General features: G+C 40.5%; 1 protein-coding gene across 1 annotated transcript; it reads right to left on the bottom strand.

Moving 5' to 3' along the window:
- Positions 1-198: 198 nt before the first annotated feature.
- On the bottom strand, positions 199-8,947 carry LOC139480291 (putative methyltransferase DDB_G0268948). Its single transcript, XM_071263343.1, has 4 exons — positions 8,417-8,947; positions 3,645-3,739; positions 747-878; positions 199-408 (listed from the first exon to the last, which is right to left on the bottom strand). The coding sequence occupies exons 1-4, from the start codon at positions 8,888-8,890 to the stop codon at positions 300-302; spliced, it is 810 nt and encodes a 269-aa protein (XP_071119444.1). The 5' UTR covers positions 8,891-8,947; the 3' UTR covers positions 199-299.
- Positions 8,948-19,261: the final 10,314 nt, after the last annotated feature.

The raw sequence follows: 19,261 nt of genomic DNA, 5'->3' as shown, positions 1-19,261 counted from the left end.
AGACGTTAAAAGATGGTACTTGTTGTTACCCTGTCTGGCGCTCGGCATTAAGGAGCTAAAAGAAGGGCTGGTCGGCTCGGAGTCGGTGAAACAATGTGATAAAACAAATCGCATTATCAAACATAAATGTAAAGAACAAAAATGATTCAGACAGTGATAAGATGACAAGGTTTTTAATATATTTTTCAGTAACGCATGATTCAGTATAACCAGCAGAGTATAACCAACCCTTAGCAAGACATTCAACTATAAAAGCGGGATTATTGCGCACAAAACACAATGTTGTGTTGTGTAAGGAGTCAAAGATTTGGTTTCCTACACAGCAGAATATTGACGAGATATTTCACTTCCATGGAAGTTGCTGTTGCTCGTATTTCCTCTGTGTCACTGCGGAGTATACTGGTCAGTCTGCAGTAAACAAAACAACAACAATTGTCAGCTATCTTACATATACATGTATCTTGAAATGGTGGAATATATTCTGAGTTTCCAAACCACTCTTCACCCTTTGCCCCCTTACCTCATCCTTATCTGTAGTGAATTAGATGGGCATTCATCTTTAATCTCCACCAGCAATTGAATTACTTTCGTTAGTTGCACGTCTCCTCGATACTTATCGGTATGGTCGATACTTGGATACAACAAAGTTAAATGTTACATATAAATGTAATTGATTAACTGTCCGAATACGAAAAGAATATTTGCACGAAGCATTCGTAAGTGTACACCGCATAAAACTAAATTACTTTTCTCCAAATTCAGTCAGTTTTGTGGAGTGTGGGTTCGCCTTCAGATACCTCAGCCAGCAGGACATTGTGGACGTGAGGTTGACGAAGTCCTCCACTGTCCACGACTTGGTTATGATAACACTGGTGTCACTATAAAAAGAGTGAGTAAATTAATATTGTTTTATGTCGCTTTTATCAATAGTCCATCAATATCACAGCAGAATCGGGTTTCACACATTGAATGGAACACGGGCCTCCAGAGTGTCGAGCGAACACTTTAACCACGAGGCTACCCCCTAATGTCTCCACTGTAAAATAGGGGTACAGAAAGAGGGCTGCTCCCTAATGCCTCCACTGTAAAATAGGGGTACAGAAAGAGGGCTACCACCTAATGTCTCCACTGTAAAATAGGGGTACAGAAAGAGGGCTACCCCCTAATGCCTCCACTGTAAACTAGGGGTACAGAATGAGGGCTACCCCCTAATGCCTCCACTGTAAAATAGGGGTACAGAATGAGGGCTACCCTCTAATGCCTCCACTGTAAAATAGGGGTACAGAAAGAGGGCTACCCCCTAATGCCTCCACTGTAAAATAGGGGTACAGAAAGAGGGCTACCCCCTAATGCCTCCACTGTAAAATAGGGGTACAGAAAGAGGGTTATGTTTTGTATGGATGGCTTCCAGAACACATCATTGTCGTTACTAAACTAGTGTCCAAAAGAAACGATACCAACTTATTTTCAAAATTGTTTTTTATTAAGTGAATTGTCTAGTATGAAAACATGCCAATTCGTATTGCACATCCCAAACACAGCATAGTCGATAAAAAATACCGGGAACACGTGATCACTTCCGGGAAAAAACGTAAATTTCGTGAAAGTGACATTTCCCTCTCTAGCATGTTCTGCACGTGCATAAAAACTGTATAAAACGGCTGATCAGACACGTTGATATCACAGCAACAAAATGAACACAAGATATGCCACGTTTGACAGCCATCGAGAGAGAGGGAGCCGTTGGAATGGTCCAACAAGGAGCGTCACACGTCGACGTCGCCAGAAGGTTGGGTTGCGCACGCATCACTATCACCAGGTTGATGCAGCGGTTACGTCAGACAGGTCAGACGTCAGACAGGCCCAGGAGTGGAAGACCACGAGTAACCACGCCCCGTGAAGATCGTTACATCCGGGTATTACACCTGAGGAACCGCATCGTAACAGCGACGTCCACGGCGGCTACAGAACTGGGACACAGGATCAGTCGACAGACCGTCTACAGGAGACTACGGCAGTATGGTATCCGGCCACGTCATCCCTACCGCGGACCGCTCCTGACGCCTCGACACCGGAACAACAGACTGATCTGGGCCAGGCGAGTTCGACGTTGGCAACGGCGGGACTGGGCACGTGTTATGTTCTCTGATGAGAGCAGATTCCTCATGTTCAGAAACGATGGACGGCAGCTTGTATACCGACGATTTGGTGAACGTTTGGCGCCTAACTGTATCCAACAGGTCCGGCCGTTTGGAGGTGGAGGGTTAATGGTTTGTGGTGACGTCAAAACGATGCTTGTCGTAATTCGTGGAAACCTGAATGCACAGCGTTATCTTGATGACATCCTACGGCCTGTTGTGGTGCCCTTTATTCAGCAACAGCCTCGTGGACTCCTTTTCCAACATGACAATGCAAGGCCACACAGCAAGATTGACACAGAACTTCCTTGCCAACGCCAACGTACAGGTTTTGCCATGGCCCGCATGTTCACCGGACATGAATCCCATCGAGCACTTATGGGACCACCTCGATCGGCAAATCCGACGTCGCCGTGTGCCTCCAGTCAACGTCCAGGACTTGGAACGATGTCTCCTCGAGGAATGGCAACGCATCACTCCCAACGTCATCAGACGTTTGACGTCATCAGTCCGTAGGCGTGTTCTGGCATGTATTGATGCTCACGGTGGACATACCCGCTACTGACTTGACTTTGAGACGTGTGGTGTGACATTTCCCGTTGTTTCTGTGATCAGTGCTCTAACGAAATGTTCATTTTTCGACCCCACCCATCTTTAAAGGCTTGAAATGAAATTTTTGTACAGATGTTGTGAAAGGATTTCTCAAAAGCATAACTCCAATCCTAAACTTCTGCATTGTTTAGTTTTTCTTGTATGTCGTTGCAAACAGGTGGTATCGTTTCTTTTGGACACTAGTTTATATAGCGTATTGATCAATCCCTCGTTTCGAGGAAACGCTATCACTATTTCACGAGTGAACAATTCGTAACATTTCATGATCGAGGCGTTTGTCTCCAACCCATGATGGAAGTGTTTTAAAAATATCCGTAGACTGAAAGGTTGATTTACTGAAGGGTAGATGAATTTTATTTGGAGATAAACGGCGGAAAAAAACTAAACGTTGCAACGTTATATAAACATAAAAAAAACGCAGTAATGGCATTTCCGCTCCTAAGCGATAAACCGAGAAGATTAGATGTAATAATTTTGCTTGTTTGTTTGTTTAACGCCGCACTCAGCACTATTCCGGCTATATGACGGCGGTCTGTAAATATTCGAAGCTGGACCAGGCAATACAGTGATTGACATCATGAGCAATTGGGATCGATGACATGCATCAACCAAGTCAGCGATCCCGTTAGTCGCCTCTTATGACAAGCAAATTCGTCTTTTAGGCCAAGCATGGGTTTCTAAAGACCTATTCTACCCCAGATCTTCATGGGTCTGATGCAATAAATGAGAATTGAACTTCAAAACCTCTATTCTTACTGTGGTAAATATATCAGCCTTATGTTTCCATTGTGTTGAGAATAATATGCCCTAAGAAATGACTTGTCACAGCTGACACATCAGACTCAGTTGGTTGAGACAGGGAAACGTAAACCAGTGGGAGGCTGATCTACTCACTGCAGCCATGTTCCATACGGGCATTCAGGGATCTCCTTCCGGTACCATATCATTTTCACGCTGTCTGCCGTGTATTCTGACGTCGCTGCGTAGAACTAGACAAGACTCAAGCACATTAGAGAATTTATAGGTTACGATATGTTATGGCCAACAAGTTCAAATTGCACGTGCAGTACGAATGTACGGGCCAGATCAGATGCACCTCGCAAAGAAGTCAAAGCACGAAGATTCTCATGTTTTGCGAATTCACTGCTTGAAATGCCCGTGCAGTATTCTTGTGTGGTATTTATTTTTATTTATTGACTTATTTCAACTTTCAGGCTATATATTTATTTGAAGAGGCACTAATTTGTAACTTTGATGCTGTATTTTAAGTAGGATAACGCGCGCATAACTATACATTCGTTACAAATGATGAAACTCCCCAGTTTCACTTGCGCCTACATTATTTGTAACGAATTATCAGTTAACATATTCACTGTTGTTTCATGTAATGCTTGGTAACGTACACCTTGCTATGCGATAATATTTCCTGAATGCAGAATAGTTCCAAAATTGTAATTAAAACTTGATTTGGTGTCTTCAGTGAACTTCTCATTGTAAGACGCATCAGCAATGTCACTCTGGAATGTGGGCGTTTCTAATGCTGTGTAGTGTGTTTAGTAATCAGTAGTAGACTAAGAATGTGTTTTTGTCATTAAAGTAGATTTGTGAAGTCCATGGATGTTTTCAAATGAACATATGTGTACACTTCAGGCCTGACGATGTACACTGCACACGGAGTCTCCGTAAGTTTTCAAACTCACAACAGAATGAGAGTGATGTCAGTTTGATATGCTTTCACGAATGAAATGAGTTGTTGGCAATCTCATTAAATTCTGATCTTAGTTCTCGCTATGGCTAAATAAGACCTGAGGACGTCAGAACGTCCTTTCGCGAAATGTGACTCAAATAACAAAGACAATTCATCCCTCTCAAAGTACCAGTTAGATAATCATCACTACATATTGGTTAAATAGCTGGCACAATATTGATACAGAGCATAACGCCATAACCTCTGTGGCCATTCGTCACCACTCGCGCCTTTCCGTAACCTGCAAGAGAACTCGATCCCCTATCGATTAATATTATGTGCGAAAATACGACAAACCAATCAGAATGTGCGTATGATTTCAAGTTCTTCGTCAAAGAATCCCTCAGAAATAATTTTGGATTTTACATATGTCTTGCATCTAAAAATATACCAAAGACACAGTGTTGTGTTCAATCATACTGTATAATTTCGCATGTCCCCATGTGCTTTAAATTGCATCTGAAATATATATAATATATTGAGAAAGATATGTGAACAATTACGCAACGAGTTGACAATTGTTTTAGGTATGCCCGTTTGCGCTAGGACGGAACCCGGCCGCAAAAATGGCCATCAGAGGGGCATGAGTCGCTATTCGGCTTGTCCCGGTCTGGTTCACGGATCAATGCGCGCTGCGACAACTAGTGACAAGTAGAGAGGGAGCCAAGATAGTTCCCCTGTTGCACCTTCGTTTAAAAACGGTCGTTTACAACTGAATATTTTTAACTAGCACATATTTTGCAGTGATTATTACTTTATGATGTCAAAATTTGTTGAGTCTTCAACTCCAAGACGAATTGCCACTTTGGAAGATAGCGGGAAAACGTCATGAAAAACGGTATATTGCCACGATATTTTCTACGTCAGAAAACAGCGAGGCATTCTGTCAGTCTGGGCTAACATATTGCATCGATGAAATAATGCAAACTCATTTCATTAATCAGCCTTTGTGTTATTTCCCACAACAATTCGAAGCATTCAAATCTCAACAAATACTACCATGCATGGACTTCAAATTAATTAAATAAGTGATACGCCTACATTTGCAGCACACAGACATCTTTGACAGGCCCAGACCTTTACCGATGATCTATAAACTAAGTATACATCGATGCCTTTACAAATATTTTATGAAGAAATAACGTTCAAAATAATAAAATAACTGATTTTAAATGTTACTTTTTATTTCAAAATTAAAGTTGCATCTGAATATTTAAATTTAGATTATATTTTTAGAAATATGCCAAATGAAAATCTACCATGCATCTATTAAGCACTCAGTTATTCAGTTGCAATATACATATTAGTCATCATGCTTTGAAAGAAGAGATTTACCCATATTATTCTGCCCTTTATAACATGTGTCCCACCATTAAATGTTCTGAGTCATCACAGGTGTTAATTCATTGATCCATCATTTCTTACAGAATTCTGATACTCATGCTCTTCATATAGTAGTAAATAGTCCCTACAAACAACAAATCATACTGACTACCCCACAAAATGTGTATGATGCCTAAAAAGATGTAGTATTATCTTCTTGTGTTAGTAACATTATACTTATTTTAATGTTGACAAATTATTTCCCATACAAACCCACACACTATCCTGTTGTATCTAAATATCCTGATTTTCACTAAACAGTGCTTCAAGACACCTGTAGTATAAAATATATTTTGTAGATAGTATTATCATATAGGAAATATGAATTTAGAATGTTTATCAACAAATCTTCTGATGGTTAAATACATGCAAACTGAACCCCACTATCATTCCATGCAGATAAATGGATTTATTTATGTTCTTTGTTTTTGCATATACCCGTTTATACTTACATATGGTACAGTCGGTGTTTATAATTAGGCCCAATATGTACATTGACTGATTCACTCAGGCAAAGTATATTTTTTCTTTAATTTTCATTCAATTATTATTGCCTGAAAAATAGGACCGGATTTTAGACAGACTGGCTGAAATGAATTGGACTGCATAATTTAATCTCCTCATTTTAATTTGGATCTATTTGGATCTTATGAAGATCAAAGTAACTTATGTAAGAAATTAAAAATGTTTTCACAATGAATTGATTGATTCTCTAAACATGAAAGAATACCAGTGTCTTTTTTTATGTTACTTATCTTTATTGAAACAATATTCAGTTCAGAAGCAGATAACAGCTAAAAACTCATGCATGTGTAATCAAATACTAGTACACATGCACAAGTATGCCAAGACTTTAAATAATATAATAAGAGTCATTGTGCAATGAAGATACCTGTTGGTGTGAAGAGAAAGAGAATAACATTAATAATGTGTTTATGATGGAATTTGAAACATAAGTTTAGAATACGGAAACATAAAAGCAAGGCCTAATGAAGTTAAGAGTGAGCTTTATCTGTGTTAAAATCACATGATTATTGTCAAAACAAATTGGATGTAGACACTGCAATGTTAATACAATCAACATTATAGAGATTGAAAATTAGTATGAATATATTTGATAAAAATTGTAGTTGGTACAGATACTCTTGAATATGTATTCTAAATAATATATAGGGTCCTACAAATTATTTTTTTCTACTTTGTAAAATTTAAAAAAGGCCAAAATAATATATATCTATCATTGATCATATTGAAATATAATCATGGTAGAATTGGCAACAGGCACCATTCATACATAAAATCCTTTTATACAACATGCACCAATTAACCCTAAAATATCAAAACAGATTTCAGTGATTTCCATTTCGTTTATTTTGAACATTGTATTATGATATCTAGTTGATGACATAATTTTACAGTGCCTGTTTCTCTTACAATTTCTTGAAAACATTTCTCATTGCCTTCAGTTATATATCTGACAAATTCTTACATGTGTCGCTGTCATTATTTACTATTCACATTGAGGCTACGGGCAACTTTACGTTGCATAAGACCTTCACGTGTCGCGTACCGCATCGTCTTACCGCTGTACATACCGACATGTGTGTGTGCATGTGGTGTAGCCTGCTCGGCGATACTACAACATAGATATAGGAACGTATACAAAATCTACTTAATTTTTAAAAGCGTGATATTCATACATCAAGGGCAACTTTCAGTATCGATTGCAGAATGTCAACAAAGCGACCTGGAATGAACGATCAGCTGATCTCACCACATCGCTTCGAACGCCAATCTAGTGGTTAAGTATACAATATAATCTGTCGTGTCCATCCCTGATGTATAATTAAATCAAGTAACATTCATTTCCGGACATGACAATAGATAAATCATGGTTTAGGCGAATAGATATTCTGTCCACACGTGTGTGACCGCTGCCGTTGGAGGTGAAGATTATACTTGTTTAGGCGTCATAGTAACATGTAGTGCTCGTATTGCGCATACCGCCGCCGTCAGTTTAAGGTTGGACCGTTCGGGTCAGCGCACCTAGCGGGTTAGTGAAGGGAAGATAAATTGAAAAGATTGCCCATTAGACAGCATGCTTGGTGATAGGTGTTTTAACAAAAAACTGGGCCAGGCAATAACAACCGAAATGCGCAACTTAGTTTGTGCGGAAACGGAATGAGGAAAATATTATTAAAACATAGATTCCACTTGCTCACATAGACTTACGACAGTCGTACTGCTAAGGTTGTTTTGTACAACGGCACCCTGGTCTGGTAAGCGACGATTTGATTGGTTGGATGAAAGGTCGTCATAACGCGCTCCGTAATGGGATGTCTTCAGATCTTTGTTTAGCGAGATAGACACAATGTTATGAATAACAACTTCTTTAAACTGTGTTATCCATAAAATTGTGTCTATCTTGCCATCCTTCAACTTCTAAATAATGCCTATCAAACAATTTTAACTTTGTTAGCGGGAGCGAGAACTAAGATCTGATTGTAATGAGATTGAGTTGCCATTTTACTCTCACCTCCTCCACGGTTGTCTGGGCTTCCTCGTTGTCAAGTTTCTGTCTGTGCATCCAATAAACCGCCAAACACCCCCTGGGCCTCAGGACCCGATCTACCTCCTTGTAGAAAGCAGGGAGATCAAGCCAGTGTATAGCCGTTGCCACGGAAACAACATCCACGGAAGAGGATTCAAGGCATGCCATTTCTTCACCTCGCGCGACTCGGAATTCCACATTGCTCAGATATGGTGTCTGTCGTAGTTGTTCCTGACTGACGTCGACACCGATGACGTGCTTGGAGACGCGGGAAAGTGGGGTGGTGCTCTGGTGGCCTGTACCGCAGCCAATATCCACCGCCATGTTTATCTCGCAGCCGCCATCTTGAACATACCGCACTATACAATCCACGACTGCAGCGGTGAACGGTATTCGGTATTTAGCATACGCTTCGGCGTGGTCTTTATCCTCAAAATACCGATTCGGCTGTTCGGACATTTTGCGTCCCTCAAACCCGTGGATACCCTCGCTAAATACCAGCACCAGTCTATGTCCAAGTACGCCCACTGTTGAGCGAGAGGGTTTTCCAAATTTGGGTCATGTGCAGATGCTTTGACCTAAATGTTATGTAATAATGTCAAGTTGACATTTCGAGTAGCAAGAGACCGCCCGATAGTTTGCAGTGCCTGTGAGAAATATATGCTTCATATCTCATATTTATATATGTGAAGCTGAACGTTTATTCAGTTTGTTTTCCCTTACAGGGAGTCAATAGACGAGGTAAACAAACACTGCCCATTTGTATTTAGACTCACTGGCCCCTAATGTAAACAGTATTGAGCGGCCTGCCCAGGGGAGTAGCAGCGTCGGGTCTGCTCGGGAGTAATCGGGTAATTTCGCCAACATATACACTTCATACTGTACATAACGAATAGATTCTCCATCGGAACTTGATGATGTAGTATCATGATAACAAATGAATTGTTAAGTTTATTGTTGTTTTGTTTAAATTATACATCTTGCAAAATGGGTTCCAAATGACATTTATCGTGCTGTTGTTGGCTGGAGATGAACACGAGTCGATAAAAGTTTAAAACTACGAGATTTTCCACTTTTATCAACGTGTATTGATATATGTGATATCAAAAGACATGAAGTTGAGATCTTATTTATCATCCAACATCCTTCTTCGAACATTTTCAGTATATAGACGGTAATAAAAGTCCTTGAGCCAGACCCCAACATTTTATAAAGCGGTACCACCTGGGGTGGCAAAATCTCAGTATGATTTTTTTAAAGTCATATATCCATAGATGAAAAAAACCTTGAAAGCAATCCCGGGACTCACAGCTTAGTGGTCGTAATCACCACATAAAGGGGGACCCCAGAGTCGAATCCACGGGACTAGATTTCGGGCTAGGGGAAACCAGAAAGTGGAATAACTTTTAACGCAATAGTCATATGGTGAAGTATGACCACTCACAATGTTGGTAACCTGATGATCTACATGTTGGTATGTAATATAGTAAATGCAGTAGAAGTGTAGGTCACCAAAGGTCAAAAGGTCACGAAATTTGACCTCTGCTTAAAATATTACCACCTGTCAGAAAATATATTGCAGATACCACTACAATGGGATTTTCTTAACCCAAATGGGCCATTAATGAAGCCAAGAAGTACTCAAGTTTGTTAAAAGTCTGTTAAAAGTCTGAAAAAGTGAAATTTATCATCTTTTATGGTGTGGTAAAGACCGGTTTTTGATGCATTTTAAGACAAATGTCGTTTTGCGCTAAAAGTATAAAGATTTGTATGAAGTTGGACTTGTTGGAAATATGTCACTATGTTTTGACAAAAAAAACTACTCCTATTGCTCATAGTCATGCCCTATATGTATTCAGATGATCGTTAAGTTACATTTTGATGTAATTTGGTTACCACTAATCCAAGAAGAATGCCATCTAGTACCATATGGTACTAGCTTGGTTTCAACCTGAATATATTACAAAATATAACCTTTTAAGTTAGAATATGAAGGGAAGCATCTGGACCTTTATTCTGCAAAATAAAAGACAAACTCAATGTTTTGTAGTAAAGTTGAATTTTGAGACAATGACTGCTCGCTTTCAATGGCCTCCTCATGAGAACAATAACAGGGATGTTAGCCAGAAGCATAATGTGAGCATAGAAGGGATTTTTTCTCTAGGAAAACAGTTGCTAATACACTCTCTCAAAAAAGAAACGCAACCCCTATAGTTTCAAGATGTTTATCTCAATATTCAAGTTATTATAACACATTTATTATTGAAGACAACAATATGAAATTTGGCATGATGGCAGTGCAGTTATGCAAGTTTAAGTCCAGACTTCGACAGTTCTCTCACTAAGATTGACTTGACGCAATGGGGCGTCTTTCTCAGTACCTCCATTGAGCGCCACGAGCTGCGATCACAGCATTGCACCTCCTAGGAACAGAACGGATTAGACGCCGGATTCTTTCCTGAGGGATTGCTCTCCACTCCTCCTGCAGTGCAACGGCTAGTGCATCCAACGTCTGCGGCGGCGGTGAACGTGCACGTACTCGTCGGTCCAGATAATCCCAAAGATGTTCGATTGGGTTGATGTCTGGTGATCGGGAGGGCCATGGTAACACGTTGACGTTAGAATGTTGCAGTGACGGTAGGTGTGGCTAGCCGATTACGTAGGTGTGTGACCCGGATGAATCGATCCTGAGGTGGTGTGGTAACCCTTGGCCTACCACCTCTGGGGCGATCTTCAGTTGCATGAAACTGGGTGTATCGGCTCAAAAGTCGGGAAATCGTTGTTTTATGAATATTGAGGTGCCGGGCAACGTTTCCAAAGCTTTGTCCGGCCTCAATAGGACCAATGGCGATATTTCGATCTGCAGCACTCAACCGTGGCATATTCGACCTTGTCTTTCGGTGAAAATGATAGAGTGAATTGCTAATCAACACGTGCTTTTATAAACCCATACTTCTACTGCTCTTTCCATGAATTGCACTCGCATGAGGCTTTTGGCATGGGCCACGAGAAAATTTTGCTCACTATGATAAAAGTAACAAAAAAATGCCCTTGTGCACGAAAATTGGTGTGTTTGGGCGCTTACGTTAATAAACAATGTACATGGTATACGTGCATATTAGAAAAACTGTATTTACAATCAACATTTTTCTTCTTGGGGCTTTCTCACAATTTCAGACTGAGGTTGCGTTTTTTTTGAGAGATTGTATTTAACTCTACTTAACATATAGGAAAGTTTAAATGATCAAATACACGTTTTCCAAGTCACATTACTAAACTTTCTTAAAAAGGAATCCAATCAGTGTCATCTGCCTTTTAAGGGATATAACTCTCATCCATCGTTTTTAAAGGGAGCAGTTAATGTGTTTGGAGTGGCTGCTGAAGGACATTGCCATCGCTCTTGCTATACACTAAGTTTGGAAAGAGGCAGCAGCTAAATCTAGTGCTGCTGCTGCTTCCACAGCCTCTGTTTCGTGCTTCCTTGACCAAACATATACTCAAATTGGAGAGCTGTACCTGTCTTATATAAACATACCATTGCAAATTACAGACATGTAGCAATCAGCAAGTTAAGGTCGAGGTTGATATTTGAAGCCAGTGATGTTGATGGTCCTGATGATGAGTAAGCAGCGGTGTACTATATTGTAGCAGACTCATATGCAACCACCCTTGTTTTGGTCTACAATAAACAAGACTTAAGTTTCTAACACTAATGTGATAAAAAATAGTTTTTGACAGTCTAGTTGTGTGATCTTATCAAATATTTATATTCATTATGCAACAGATAACTGCATTTTATGTTTTTGCGGTAAGCATAACTAATTTGCCCCCAATTTCACCTTCTGTTTCATCTTGTGAGCCCCCCAAAAAGAACAATGTATCTTCAAAACAACTTCTGACGAAATTTAGCACACATAGCCCTTATAATTTGGAGTTGAGAGTTATAAATTCATGTGAACTTATACAATTTTACATCTTTTAAAATAAATCAAAAACCATTCTGTACCACCCCATAAAAGACAATAAAGTTCCTTTTATCAGACTTAGGTACGTCTTGGCTTCGATCATATCCCAATTGGGTTAAGAAAGTCCTATTGGTGTGGCATCTACAATATATTTTCTTGTAGGTAGTAATATTTTAAGCATAGGTCAAAACTTGTGACCTTTTGACCTCTGGTTACCATCTTAGTCCTATGTTACATACCAACATGTAGAGCATCAGGTTACCAACATTGTGAGTGGTCATACTTCACCATATGACTATTGCTTGTAAAGTTATTTCACTTTCTGGTTTCCCCTAGCCCGAAATCTAGTTCCGTGGATTCGACTCAGGAGTCCCCCTTTATGTGGTGATTACTACCACTAAGCTGTGATTTCTGGATTGCTTTCAAATATTTCTTTTCATCTATGGATATATGACTTTAAAAAAATCATACTGAGATTTTGCCACCCCAGATGGTACCAATATCTGGTCTGGCTCATGGGCTATAAGCAGTGTCTTTCTACCAAGATTTCAAAGAGCGTCATACGACTTTTGCTCGGAAGTTGTTTGATCAAGGTTACAACATTCAAGTTGTCAGTAAAGCTTTCAAAACATTTTATAGTAGACATGTTGAAGACATTTCCAAATTTGACGCATCAGTGACAAAAAATATGTCCACTGCAATTCCCTATTTTGACTTGTACCATATGTTCCCATGTTTTTTTTTCAGCTGAACAACTGACTTGTATGTGTTTGTATGTGTATATTTGATATCAGAAGACACAAGGGTGAGATTCTATTTATCATCCAACATCATTCTTTCAATTTTTTCAGTTTGCAGACAGTAATAAGCAATGTCTTCAGTGTAAAAAATACTGCTAACAGCTTCAGCAGCAGAGCCATAGTGATGTCATTTGATTGTGACGTCATGTCTGCAAAGCATTGTGATGCAATTTCATTACAGCGATATCTACAATGTATATAGAGAGAATACTTCACTCATTCTCGTCAGATACCATTTTTACGAAACGAGTGGACTTTCTATGTTATCTGACCGAGCGAAAGCGAAATATTTTAAATTTTAAAAGTCACAGAACGGCCGCGCTTGAATATCGGACCAACAGTGGGACACTCGCTGTGCAATTAAAATGGTTCGGTTTCCTTGATCAATCAGCTGAATTTATATTCATTTTGGAAGAGAGAAATTAGAGTGTTCGCCAAAGACATTCATGTTAACTGTTCCACCCTGTAGACGTGAAACTCAACACTCAAATCCGCTTGCATGTCAGTGACAGCTTCGAACAAAGAGCAAGGTCACCACCGAAATAAGAAAAGACAACCGTGATCTACTAACTGCTTTTACGCTAGAAATAGCGAATGATATTTTTCACATTTGGGATGTTTTGGGCCACATAATCAGAAGAAGTCAGACACCCTTCTAGGGAGTTTTCGAATGATTTGTATCGGAAAAGTTCACTTTTAGTGATCTGGTCGGGCAGTCGTGACCAAACAACTCGTGCCAAAAAGTACGCTTCAAAGAGGACACTGATGGCACAACCGGAGCATCCCAAGTAAGTCCAGATATCTGTCGAGATAAGTCTAAACTGACTTCATTTCACCAGGCTTATCTTTTTAGGTTAAATCAAATTGAAAGTTGCGAAAGTGGTCAGTTGCGTCACGCTCATGGGAACCCTCGATAGAAGATCGTATATTGTAAAGGGATACAGCTCGATAATATAATGTTTGTAGAAGCTCTATGAATAACTGATATAGAATGCAAACCGAATTTGATGCATGTGACTGTCTTGTTTTGGTTTGAAAAAGTGTTTGTAAATATCTCTCGCTTTTATAAGATTGCTTCAGTTCTGCCCTGTAGTTGCAAAATGAATGACGTCTCGTAATTTTTTTATGAATGGAAAAAGTAGTCCCGGTGTCACAGAGGTCACGGTTATCCAATCAAATCGAATTAAACGAGGTCAACCTTGTACGACACACGTGTGACGTACGGATTTAGTATCTTACCACCTGTATCTTCACCAGGTGGGTAATAAATCGCTTGATCCCAGCCAAGTGATATCTTCTGTGGGAGTCAGTTTTGGATGATAAATTAACATCAACAATATTTCAATTATGTAAAAGGTAATCAAAATCAAAATTTATATTGGAATCTAAATAAGAATTGACTTCAGATAGTTTGCGTTTATTGAGGTATAATCGTAAAAGCGGTGAGTGTACACAATTTTCATTGAATTACTCGATTTCTTTATCTGACTGAACCACAGAATGTTGCCTCTTACAGGGAAGGGCATTGTATCCATTACACTTAAGTGTAACTAGTTGTGACTGGATGATTGTGATTGAAGTGACTTTTGTTGTTTTGTGTTTATTGAGGTATATATAAAATTCTCCGGCTGCGATGCTGGACAGACTGCACGTGCCTGCATCAGCTCTCAACTCTATCCAGTCGCCTAAGGTGGGATGATTCGCTGTGCAGGGTTGTGTCCCTTGGGCACGCCAAAAACCTATGATTGTGAGTTCTATTCCCGATTCGCCCCGATTATGGTTCTAGATATGTCAGCACCACACACGTGCTCGTGGGTTTTTATCGAACGTCTGAGGCCTGCATCACTTCGTGCTTTCCTCCCACATTAAGCTGACACGCCGTGATTTAACTGGAATAATGTTGACTTGATGTTGATGCATGTCATTGTATCCCAATTGCGCGGATCGATACTTATGATATCAAGAACTGGATTGTCTGGTCCAGACTCGATCATTTACAGACATCCGTTATATAGCTTGAATATTGCTGAGTGCGGCGTTAAACAAACAAACAAACAACAACAATAGAAAAACGCGTGTTTCCGTTTTGCCGTTGGTGCAATCGAAGCTATATTAAGTTGATATATACATAGCAGGACGCAAAAGCAAGGAAGGAGAGCCTACATTTGGCGGAAGATGTTTGCCAACAGAGGTTTGGCGCTGACAAACCAGGAAACATACATACTTCGCACGACTCAAACCCTTGACCATCAAAAACTGGCAGCCTTGAACAGGCTTAGACAACTGGGCCCATCCATGCTCTCTATGATCTAACAAATGTATTTAAGGATCTAACAAGGGTATTAAAGAATCTACGAAGGGTGTTAAATGATCTAACAAATGTATTAAAGGATCTAACAAGGGTATTAAAGGATCTAACAAGGGTATTAAAATGTCTCAGATTGAGGTAACGTCCCTGACCTTGATCACTGACCTTGACCTTCAAAATCAGCAGATTATAGTAGGTGCAGATAAACGCCCCGTCCATCTGCTTTCTCAGACTTAAAGTACAGATAACAGAGTGGTGGTTACAAATATACAAGACGTCACAACGCGATAAACATAGCTCAAACCCTTGTTATAACAATGACACTGCTACATGATTACAAGTATCTATTGGGTTTAGCAAGTCGGTAGGTGTTCATGGTTCTCAAAACGCACGAACAACGAGGATTCAGATAATGACACGACCTTCGTTTCCATTCCTCATCTGACGGATGAAAGTTTTCTATTTTATCTCCCCACGCCACCACAACAATCCCGTCCCCAGGGGAGGCTGACGACGGGTGGCCACCCGCACCGACCGTCACATTCACAATCTCTTCTGGCTTCACGTGCATCCAGCGTCTCCTGGAATACCCCGCTGCCCCGCCGCTCCCCCCTGCCAGACTCCCAGCACCCCCGCCATAGTCCGACCCGCTCAGACTTGTCCGGGTGATGGCCCAAGGCCCAGAACACGCCCCCGAGAGCACCGTACAGTTAGTTGCCACGCAGTCCGTGGTGTTGCCGTAGCCCCCGGCGCCACAGAAGGGGCAGTCTGTAGATCCGATGACGCAGGCAAATGGATATCTCTCAATTTGTCCAGTCGCTCCGCCGAACCAGCATGTGCCATTGTCCCCGCCTCGACCACCATTGTGGCTATATCCCCAACCGCCTGTGCCGCCTGGGAAACAAACCATGTCACTTACATTACAGGCCTTAATTGCCATTAACTGAGAATGTCCTCGTACAATTTTAATGAGAAGACACTAAAGTACCAGACTTTTGCATGTCCAACATGATACAAATGGTCAAATTGAAAAGTAAGGACATTTTCTCGCGAAAGGTAGAATAGGTCTATATTACCCTGTAAAACCAGACATTAGAGTGAGTGAGTATGGTTTTACGCCGCTTTTAATAATATTCCAACAATATCACGGCGGGGGACACCAGAAATGGGCTTCACACTATGTACCCATGTGGGGATTCGAACCCGGGTCTTCGGCGTGACGACGAACGCTTTAACCACTTGGCTACCAAACAGCACCAACTGACATTAGACGTTAGACGATTACACTGAGTAACGTTTGTGAGTCAGCCTGTCTTAAATACTCCTACAACGATGCGGGATGTTGCTCATGCTAACAACCACATTCACAGATGTCTACAAATATTCTTTTGTCAACGATAATTTACCAGTTTGCACACAAATTCCTGATTTCTCAAGATCAAATTCACTTAGTCTACACTAACATGTATAAATTGATTTTCATTTTTTTGTCATGGGTATGCGTTTCAACAACTAAATTACGAAGAGAACGTAAAAAAAGGAGAAAAGTCAAAGTTTGCTGAACTGGCACTGTCATGTACATGCGCGGCCGCAAGGATATGTACATGTATCTCTGATCGAAACTTAATTTGTATCAATATGTCCGAGTGTTGTGTTATCATTTAGTCCATTTATAAGCTATGGTGACGAGGTATGACGTCATACACACTGTCTCACCATGCCGACCTGATCCGCCTCCTCCTCCGAATGCTTCCAGGCGACCAGCGAATATTGATGTCCCTCCGTCCCCTCCAGGCCTCCCCCGTGAGAACCCTCCTCCCCCACCCCCAATGCAGATCACGTCCAGAGTCCGTATCCCCGGGGGAACCAAAAATTTAGAGGTGACGTAGAACTTGACGATTCCACGAGAAAAGGTTCCATGTATTTTGTAGGGCATGTCTGGAAAACGCACAGTAAAGAGGTATCATTAACAATGATATCAGAACTAAAACCCTGGCTATCAATTATTAGTACCTTTGGGGCACAACAGGGCCCCTAGTAGAACTAGTAACTAGTAACCAAAAAGAGTAAAATTAACAAGTAAAACCTCGGCATCTTTAAAATCGATACATGTATACTATAATACTATTGATACTGTTAGAGGACAACTATAACATCTCTTCTTGTGATATTGACTCTGACAGTGTCAGTTCGTAATACAGAATACTATTGTGGTGTGACAAAATGCCCAACTGAAGAGGTTACATTCAGTCCCCCTGGACAGTACCAAACGTTGGACAATATTTCCATCCTGTCCAATATATAACATTACCATAGCTACATATAGTCCTCATCATGTCGTTCCAGTAACGGCTTTTCATCATAGTGTCAATACACTCCGGTCTGAACATTGCAAATAGTCTACCTAACTGGTCCACTTAGTGAATAATGGGAATAGAGAGTTAAATGTTTACAATTTAATGTTTTTTATGGTAGATTCTGCCATAAAAATACTTGAAAAGTCCAAAAGAGGATTCAAGGAATATATCATACTATCCTATAAAAAAATTGTATTTTTGTATTTTTGTTAAAAAAAATTGTATTTTTTTGGGGTGGTGGTGGGGGGTGGGGAGGTGGTATGGCCATCTACACAATTGAGGTTAAACGTACATTTGTATATGCGACCTTGCAATGAGCCAATCAAACTGCATGCGTGTTGTATAAACAACGTCTTCTATAGACCGGACCATGTGGTGTCTTCTCCGCGAACACCTAGTACCATCATTATTTGACATTGAATAATAAACACATGGTCATGATATAGTCCAAGTCCTATAATCGACTCTGATTTCTTATGTATATGGAAAGGGTTTTGTCGCTTTTGTTCTAATACGAATACACTGTCTGTACACAACAGAACCGAGGTCGACCACCTTACCCCACTGACACATATATTCTTCTGCCCACTTGCCGGTCGACAAGCACATGTTCTCATCGGGATGCAGTGGAATGTCGTGTTCTGAATGGTGTGTTGTTATGCCTTTCGTAAGCCTGAAACCAACGTTGCAGGTCACATGGATCTTGAACGTGATGGGCACATAAGAGCCAACGGTGACGTTGTGAACTGTGCCGTTGCCGAGGGAGGGTATTCGGCAGAAAGCTGTGGAGGGAAGATGATTTGGATACATATATGGTGTCCACTGGTGTGGTCGCTTTATAGTAAAGTTTGGGATTTGAACACAAGTTAAATAAAGAGGACCAGGGATTCATGCATGAAGGCTGCGAGAGATCTCACTCTACAGATCTCAGACTATAGGTCGAAGGAGTTGCGTCCCTTGATTGGGGTTTGGATGAGGACACACATCAAGCAGACGACACAGGACACGGGGAAGACATACACCAGGAGAGGGGGCACTAGGAAGATATATATCATATATTAAGAATTTTTCAGAATAACTACACATCAACAGAGAGACACTCAACACGAAGAAGAACCACACATATCAAGAGGAAGACACCCCAGAGGAAGAAATACACCAAGAGAGGGGGCACAGATAAACTAGGAAGATATATATCATACATCAAGAAGAGAACATAACAGGAAATGTCAGAATAACTACACATCAACATGGAGACACTCAACACGAAGAAGAGCCACACATATCAAGAGGAAGACACGCTTCAAGAAGAGGACACATATCAACAGGACAAACATTAAAAGATAGACGCACATCAAGGAGAGGACACACAACAAGACTAGAATACACATCAAGAAGAA

This window comes from Haliotis cracherodii, unplaced genomic scaffold (genome assembly GCF_022045235.1).
Source record: "Haliotis cracherodii isolate W230 unplaced genomic scaffold, xgHalCrac1.p SCAF_4, whole genome shotgun sequence".
Taxonomy (NCBI): Eukaryota; Metazoa; Mollusca; class Gastropoda; order Lepetellida; family Haliotidae; genus Haliotis; species Haliotis cracherodii.
This window is presented reverse-complemented; position numbering and strand designations above follow the sequence as displayed.